At 42.9% G+C, this 9,047-nt stretch overlaps 1 protein-coding gene across 2 annotated transcripts in view; it reads right to left on the reverse strand.

Annotated features, from left to right (window-relative positions):
- PPIL4 (peptidylprolyl isomerase like 4) overlaps nt 1–6,638 on the reverse strand; it is a 41,524-nt gene extending 34,886 nt beyond the window's left edge. Inside the window, exons 1-4 of one of the 2 annotated variants that reach the window (XR_013416003.1) lie at nt 6,546–6,638; nt 1,580–1,647; nt 1,428–1,492; nt 1,018–1,135 (exon numbers count right to left, since the gene is read on the reverse strand). Coding sequence is in view for 1 of the 2 variants with exons in the window: in NM_001258155.1 (NP_001245084.1) it covers nt 1,018–1,135; nt 1,428–1,492; nt 1,580–1,647; nt 6,546–6,615 (321 nt within the window). In the remaining variant the exon portion in view is untranslated. 2 annotated transcript variants of the gene reach the window in all.
- Between the last annotated feature and the right edge of the window lie 2,409 nt (nt 6,639–9,047).

Consider the following 9,047-nt stretch of genomic DNA (forward strand, 5'->3'; position numbering starts at 1 on the left):
GGAGGCCGAGGCAGGTGGATCATCTGGGGTCAGGAGTTTGAGACCAGCCTAGCCAACATGGCAAAACCCCATCTCTACTAAAAATACAAAAAGTACCTGGGCATGGTGGCAGGCACTTGTAATCCCAGCTACTAGGGAGGCTGAGGCAGGAGAATCGCTTGAACCTGAGAGGCGGAGGTTGCAGTGAGCCGAGATTGCGCCACTGCACTCCAGCCTTGCTGACAGAGCGAGACTCTGTCTCAAAATAAATAAATTAAATTAAATTAAATACTTGGACAAGTCGTAACTCAAATTCATGTGTATATAGTAGAAAATAAAAGTACCTACTCTAACAGGGTTGTTGGGAGAATTAAACAAGGCAATGAAAAGAAGGTACTCTACATAATATTTTTAAAAAGTAAGAATTACTGGAAAATGGCCAGGCGCGGTGGCTCACGCCTGTGATCCCAGCACTTTGGGAGGCCAAGGCGAGTGCATTATGAGGTTAAGTGATTGAGATCATCGTGGCTAATGTGGTGAAACCCCACCTCTACTAAAAATACAAAAATTAGCCAGGTGTTGTGGCAGGCGCATGTAATCCCAGCTACTCGGGAGGCCGAGGCAGGAGAATTGCTTGAACCCGGGAGGCAGAGGTTGCAGTGAGCTGAGATTGTGCCATCACACTCCAGCATGGGCGACAGAGTGAGACTCCATCTCATAAAATAAATAAATAAATAAAATAAAATAAAAAATACTGAAAAACGAGCCACAAATGTGAACAGTGATAATCACGGATGGTGGAGTTGTAGGTAATGTTTTTCTTTGTACTTTTCTGTATTTTCTCAATTCTTCACAATGGGAATGCTTTATATTTAAAAGAATAATTTTTTTAACATAGAAAAAGTGCATTTTTTTCCCTAACAAATATTTCTGACTGAAACCCTCTCAGCCTCACTGGATAGTTTAAAAAATAACTTTGTGGGCTTCTTCCAGTCCTTCATTTCTAAGCAAACCTCATATTCTTACTCATTTCCTAACCTGAGATCCATGTTGATCACTGCCATTATTCACCATGGACACTGTGCCTTTCTTCTTGTGCTTAATTCTTGGGACTTTTTCTGCCTCAAAAAAGCTTGCTTGATCACCATACAGTTGGCTGAAAAAACATACAAGGTTATAAAATGTTTAAGTACTCTCAAAATGAAATATAGAAGTACTAGTAACACACAGGGTTACCAATTACTTCTTTACAGAAATGCCAACAGGATTCAAAATATTACTTTTTTTCTAGACATTTAGGGAACTTGGGGGAAAAAAGTCTAAATTTAAACCATATTTTAAAATGCAGATTGAAGCATAAGCAATTATATTTTTCCTCATTTAAGAACAAAAGAATTTGTTCTGCCCTTCCACAGGTAATAAATAAATAAATAAGTAAAACAACTTACCCAAAAATAGACTCTCCTCCACGGCCAGTCCCTGTAGGATCGCCAGTTTGTATGATAAAGTCCCTCTGTAATATGTAGGATTCTTTGTTAATTCACAGAGTTTGTTAGATAGTTCCAATAACAAAGGAAAAGACTAATATCTACCAACTCACCTGTACATTGTGAATCAGGCAATAATTGTAATATTTTATTTTGCACAATTTCAAGAAATTCAAGCAGGCTGAAAGAAAAGTAAACACCAAATTTATCACAGTAATCCTCAAATACATTTTTAAATAAGTAAAACCACAGTAAAATGTAATTTCTAAATTACCATTAAAAGAAAACAAAAGTCAAATGTCCAAAGCTATAAAAAAGGGCACTAGGCCGGGCGCCGTGGCTCACACCAGCAATCCCAGCACTTTGGGAGGCCGAGGTGGGTGGATCACTTGAGTTCAGGAGTCTGAGACCAGCCTGGCCAATATGGTGAAACCCTGTCTCAACTAAAAATACCAAAAAAACTAGCCAGGCATGGTGGCGGGCACTTATAATCCCAGCTACTAGGGAGGCTGAGGCAGGAGAATCACTCGAACCCAGGAGTTGGAGGTTGCAGTGAGCCAAGATCACACCACTGCACTCCGGCCTGGGCAACAGAGTGAGGCTCCGTCTCAAAATAAAATGAAATAAAAGGGCAATAAGTCTAGGAAAAAAAAAACATTTTAAATTACGTTTTTCTTTCTTTCATAGGACTTTTGGGGCATCTGGGCTAATACGGAAAACTGACACTTACCTGTGATAAGCAATCATTTACTGATGGATTGATTTTATTACGAGAAAAAAGAACACTTAAAGAGCATATTGTAATAGGAAAGGATCTAGCAGAATATATAAAAATGGACACAGATTATATCAATTAGGAAAAAGTCAAACACCCCGGGTCATTTCTTTAATAATAAACAGCCCTTAATAAAAATCCATACACTTATGAACGATCTTTCTCATATAAATTAATCTGCTTATCCAATAAACATTTACTGAGTACCTTCTAGATGCCTGACACTGCCATCACAAATGCCATTAAACCGTGGTTCCTGCTCTCAAAAAGTTCACAGTCTAGTCGTGGAAAGACACATTAACAAGTTCTTAAGGCACTAAGTTAGAAACCAGGCAGACTTTAGTAAGATATATGAGGCAATTCCTGCCCTCAAAAAGCTTACATTAAATTAGAGTCCTTACATCTGAACACAAGTAGTTACATATTGGGCATATCTAATTAATAACATGTGTGCCACTTAAATAGTAAAATGGTAAAAAGTAGTTTTAAAAATTCCACAAGAGTTCAAAAGATTGTTTCTGGCTAGGGAAATTAGAAAACCTCAGGGAAGGTTAAGGCAAGCATTAAAAGAACTGGACTAGCAGAGAGTGAAGGGTGAGCATTTTAGGTTTGGAAGACTATGAAAAGGCCTGCAAATGGAAATTTAAATGTTTTAGGGGAGGTCCAAAAGACCAAAGTTCTGTAATAGTCTGGTATTACAGAGTAATAGAGGATTAAAAGACTGGAGTGATAAAATGGGGCTGAGCTGTTCAAGAGTGCTGAATATCAGTCCTGCAGTTGTTTTTCTTGAATATATTTCTGGGCTTCCTGTTTAACAGATAGGAGTGGTCCTTTTACTAGAAAACAAAAATAATGGATTTAGGCAATGATCATCAATGGCTGCCAAAATCTTTAGGCCTTTCATCAAAATCTGATGGGAACAATTTATAAGTGCAAAAAGGCCTTAACCCAGTGACCAATTTTAACATCACAGAAAGAGCCAACCAGACATCAAGTGCCTCCTGAATGTGATGCAGCTGAAAGAACACACTATCTCATGTGAAATATTCTTGCCAAAAACATTAAACTGGAATCTAACCAAGGCTCTGAAGCTAAAGAACAATTTATAGGAAACAGAGAGGACACAGGAATATGTTAACGCACCCAGTAAACAATCAGTCAAATTCAAAACAAGAGAAATTCTACAAGACAAAGCACCCAGATTCTTTCTCACATTTTTTTCAAGAAAAAAAAAAAACGGGAGAACCAATAGATTAAACATATATACGACATTTTAACCAATATATGGACTTTGGGTCCTAATTTAAATTTTTTTAAAGTTTATGAGTTTAAATGATACTAAAAAATTATTGCTAGTTTTTTCAAAGTGTGATGAGATTTGTGGTTCTGTTTTTTATCCTTTTTTACAACTTTTTCTCTTTAGGATTTTTCTCTTTTCCCTGTTAAATTTTTTTTCTTTTTTTAACCTGTCACTTATGTGGTACTTAAGCTCATAGTTCCATTTTTTTGTTTTTTTTTTTTTTTTTTTTTTTTTTGAGACGGAGTCTCACGCTGTTGCCCAGGCTGGAGTGCAGTGGCGCGATCTCGGCTCACTGCAAGCTCCGCCTCCCGGGTTCCCGCCATTCTCCTGCCTCAGCCTCCTGAGTAGCTGGGACTACAGGCGCCCGCCACCGCGCCCGGCTAATTTTTTGTATTTTTAGTAGAGACGGGGTTTCACTGTGGTCTCGATCTCCTGACCTTGTGATCCGCCCGCCTCGGCCTCCCAAAGTGCTGGGATTACAGGCTTGAGCCACCGCGCCCGGCCCATTTTTTTGTTTTTTTAAAGAGACCTTATATTTTAGAAATACGTACTGAAGTAATTACAGATTAAACGGATGCACTGGAAGTGGATACTAAATGATACTAAAAACTTATTGCTAGTTTTTTCAAAGTGTGATGAGATTTGTGGTTCTGTTTTTTATCCTTTTTTACAACTTTTTCTCTTTTCTTTAGTATTTTTCCTTTTCCTTGTCAAATTTTTTTTTCAACCTGTCACTTATGTGGTACTTAAGCTCATAGTTCCATTTTTTTGTTTTTTTTAAAGAGACCTTATATTTTAGAAATATGTACTGAAGTAATTACAGATTAAACAGATGCACTGGAAGTGGGGGTATTATAAATGAAGAAAGATTGGCTATGTGTTCACAGCTATTAAACAAAGCTGGTCATGTGGACACGAGAGTTCATTTACATGATTCTCTCTACATCTATGTTTTAAATTTTCTATAAGAAGAAGTTAAAAAAGAAAAGAAAGAAAGAATGAAAGGAAGGTAGGTAAGTCTGGATATGTTGATCATAGATTGATAAGTGAGTATAAATATAGCAGGTACACACGTAAGCAGATCTCCAGTCATATGCTTACAAATATGTACAGGGGGTGGACTTATGTTTTGGTGTTACGCGCTTATCTTTGCAGAACCACTGCTTGTTAATTGGGTGGGGTAGCTCTACCCCCGCTTTATTTCCTCACAGCTCTGGGGAAAGAGACCCATTCATTTTGCCAGGTGCTGTTCTACACGGACAGACCATCAAAGGAACTCAAAGAAAAGCAAAATCAAGGGATAAAAAACAAAATTCCCTAAATATTATTCGAAGCACTGGATTCAACCACCCTTAAAACCAAGCTTACCCCAGTATTATGAAGCAACCAATTATTTTCTTTGTTTAAGCCAGTTTGAGTTGGGTTTCTGTCACTTGCACAAAGGGTCCTCACTAATACAACACATTTATATCCATTAGTCATTATAATGAACCCCTAGTGTGTGCCCTAAAAGTAGCAGACATTGTACTAGGTACTCAGGATATAGAGATGATAATTATGGTATAGTTCCTGCTCTCAGTGGAGTTTACATTCTTGAGAGAGGACACGACTTGTAAACAACTCCAGGATAATAGGTAAATGTTAAAATAAAACGTGTCATGTGGTTTATAAAAGACCTAAGACAGAGCAGAGGAAACCTCAGGTAACTCTGCTTAGAAAGGAGGGAGAGCTTCAAAGAAGAGATGACGCTTGATCTGAGATTTAGATAAAAAGCAGTAAGTTTGCCAGAAGGACAAGAGTGGAGAGGAATACTGGTTAGAAGGAAAAGCAAAAGAATGGTAAAAATGGTACGGGAGAGTTCGCAGTGTTTTTGCCAGGTGGAGAAGAGGGAGGAATAGCTGCATGCGGTGGAAAGTGGAGCACAGCAGGAGGCGGTTATTGTACAATATTGCAACTTATTTCACCTTCTTTGATAGGTTCTGCATTCCATGTGAATAGGACCCTGTTTGTAACTAATCTCTTCTGGTCTAAGTTTCTTCCTGATTCTGATACTTTCTCCACACTACTGCCTATTATCTTCTCAAAACAAGTATGCCATGCCTCAATACTGCTTTTAAAATCTTCAAGGACTCTGATCATCAGTAGGGCACACAAGACTATTCACGACCTGACCTAAGCGTATCCGACCACACTCGAGTCTACCGTTCCACGACTCATATCAGTCCTTCCAGCCACACCAAACTACTTGCCGTTTCCAGAAAATTCCAAACAAAGAAAGTCCAAGCTAAGAAAACCCTCATTCCCATTCATCTTTGAAAGGACTAGTTCAAGTGTTCTACAGAGTCTTTGCTAGCTTTGCTTCTTCCCACCCCCACCAAAGAAGACGCCCTCCTCTGGTTTCCATGGCAACTTATACATTCCTCTACCATAACACATATAAAACTAAAATGGGTTCCTGTGTCTATTTCCCCTGATGGAAAATCAGACCCTCAGGGGCAAGAAGTCAAGCCCAGGACTTAGCCCAGTGCCTCGAAGGCTCAGTCCACACTCCAGACAACCTCTTCCTCCTCCACCCAGGTGGGATGCCCACACTCGCTGCACCATCACACCCTAACTGCCTTCATCAAGATTTAACCGATTACACACCAAGCAAAGTTGCTGTGTTCCTCTCACGAGTAAACACAATAAAGGCACAAAAGCTATGGGTATTGTATGTGCAGCTCAAATCACACACACACACGCCCCAAAGGCAATTAATGACCGCAAGCACCCTCCACCGGACTGGCCAGCACAAGATAGGGGAGAGGGGCTGCCAAGGCTCAAACAATTCTCGTCACAAAAACTTTTCTAGCCAACGCGGGTTAATAAAATAGCCCAGTCGTGGGCACCAGCAGCCCAGAAGCTCGAGCTCCAGTCAATCTCTGCCCTGGACTGCGCAGAGAAAGGAAAGTAGGGGGACAAGCTCGGGGGACCCGGCGACAGGTGAGTAGGGCTCAAGCCTCACCACGCGGCCGCTCCTCGGTGTACAAGTCGATGACGACGTCGCCCAAAGTGGTCTCTAGCAGAACCGCCATGGCGCCCGCTCCTCCTCTGCTACAAACCCCGGGGGGGCTGACAGGCGCAAGCCGTCGGCGTCTTCTACGCCACACGACACCCTCTGCGCGACCCCTCTTGCGTCATCTCGCCGGCGCCTCCCCCGCTTCCGGGCAGTTCCTTCCGGCCGGCGTGTGGGCGCCGGGCCGCCCAGCTGACTTAAAGTCCTGGTTGGTCCCGCCGCCGGCGCGGCGGTTTTGAAAACCCGGGTCCGCCCTTGGCTTTTTTTACTGAAGCCTGTCCCTCAGAACGGTCTCAGTATAGTGTTTTGTGGCCCGTTTGTGTCCGTCTCCGGAGCAGAGCCGCTCTCCGAGCGGCCCTTTTATCCACCAGGGGGCGCCCGCGGCGGGATCTTCTCTCCACCTATTTGGGCCGACTCCTCCGGGTTTCCTCGTCAGTCTCCTTTTCGCAAAACAACTTTTGGCCTCTACTAGGAGTTTCAGATTCTAAGAACTAACATTTTGTTTTGTTTTCTGTTTTGAGAGAGGGTCTCGCTCTGTCGCCCAGGCTGGAGTGCAATGGCGCGATCTCGGCTCACTGCAACGTCCACGTCCCGGGCTCCAGCGATTCTCCTGTCTCCAGCCTCCCAAGTGACCACAGGTGCGCGCCACCACGCCCGGCTAATTTTGTTCTTTTATTTTGTAGAGATGGCGGTGGGGGAGGTGGTCTCACTATATTGCTCAGGCTGGCCTCGAACTCCTGAGCTCCAGAATGCGAACTCTTCCCGCCTTGGCCTCCCGAAGTGCTGGGATTACTGGCGTAAGCCACTGCGCCTGGCCAAAATTAACATTTTGCCACGCAAGTTTATTCCCCACTCTCTTCTGGGCAAGCCTGTCACTCTCTCTTACGACATTTTACACATTATCTCCAATAACTTCACATCTGACGAAAAGCCAAAGCTTTTTTTTTTTTTTTTTTTTTTTTTTTTGAGACGGAGTCTCGCTCTGTCGCCGAGGCTGGAGTGCAGTGGGCCGATCCAGCCTCCAGAGTAGCTGGGACTACGGGCACCTGCCACCACGCCCGGCTAATTTTTTTACTTTTAGTAGAGACAGGTTTTCACCGTGTTAGCCAGGATGGTCTCGATCTCCTGACCTCGTGATCCGCCCGCCTCGGCCTCCTGAAGTGCTGGGATTACAGGCGTGAGCCAGCGCGCCTGGCCGAACAAGCCAAAGCTTTTATAATGGCTTACAAAATCCTCTACTACCCCATCTTCCTAGGCCATCTTCTTATTCATCTGAAGCCATACTAGACAGTTCGCTCTTCCCTGAACACTGCTGACATACTCCTGCTCCAGGGCCTTTTCACTTGCCTTGGTTGAGGGACCTCTTCCTCCAGTTATTTGCATGGCTCCCTTTCACCTCCTTCAGGCGCTTTGGCTTCCGTCACCGTCAGTGAGGCCCTCCATGGCTGCCATAATTAAAATTAACACGACATACACTTTTCTTTTTCTCCATATAGCTTTTTCTCCAGAGTACTTTTTACAATCTAGCATGCTATTTACAAATTTGTTTATGTTTGTTTATTGTTACTAGAATGTGTGTTCCAGGATATTCCATCTTGTCTGTTTTGTTTAAAGCACTATCCCTAATGCTTATGACAGCGTGGTACATAATGCGCAAATGTTTGTTGAATGAATGAATGTTGTTTTTCGGTTTTAGGGGGTTTTTTTTGAGACGGAGTCTCGCTCTGTCATCCAGGCTGGAGTGCAGTGGTGCGATCTCAGCTCACTACAACCTCCAACTCCTGGGTTCAAGTGATTCTCCTGCCTCAGCCTCCCGAGTAGCTGGGACTACAGGTGCGTGTCACCACGCCTGCCATCACAATATTCATGGCTGGGCGTGGTGGCTCATGCCTGTAATCCCAGCACTTTGGGAGGCTGAGGTGGGCCGATCACCTGAGGTCAGGAGTTCGAGACCAGCCTGGCCAACATGGTGAAACCCCGTCTCTAATAAAAAATAAAAATAAAAATAAAATAGCTGGGTGTGGTAGCGTATGCTTGTAATCCCAGCTGCTGGGGAGGCTGAGGCAGAATTGCTTGAACACGGAAGGTGGAAGTTGCAGTGAGCCAGGATCGCGCCACTGCAGTCCAGCCTGAGTGACAGAGCAAGACTCCGTCTCGAGGGAAAAAAAAAAAGAAAGAAAGAAACTGCTCTCATACCATGTTCCGTTTATGCCTGATATGTCTTTAAGGTTAAAAGTAAAGCCAACAAATGGAATCCTAAGAATGTGAGTTCCAGGTCATTGTAAGTTTCCTCAGTGCTGTTGAACTGAGAAAACCGCTTAGGACAGACCCAACAATTAGTCTTGTTGCAGAAATGGACCATGGCAGATATTGTAGGAGCTAAAGGGTGTGACGTATTAGTAGGTCCCATAAAAAGTCCTAACAGACCCAGTGATAGTAAAACGCTCATGT

The sequence above is a fragment of the Macaca mulatta genome, chromosome 4, assembly GCF_049350105.2.
Source record: "Macaca mulatta isolate MMU2019108-1 chromosome 4, T2T-MMU8v2.0, whole genome shotgun sequence".
Classification (NCBI taxonomy): domain Eukaryota; kingdom Metazoa; phylum Chordata; class Mammalia; order Primates; family Cercopithecidae; genus Macaca; species Macaca mulatta.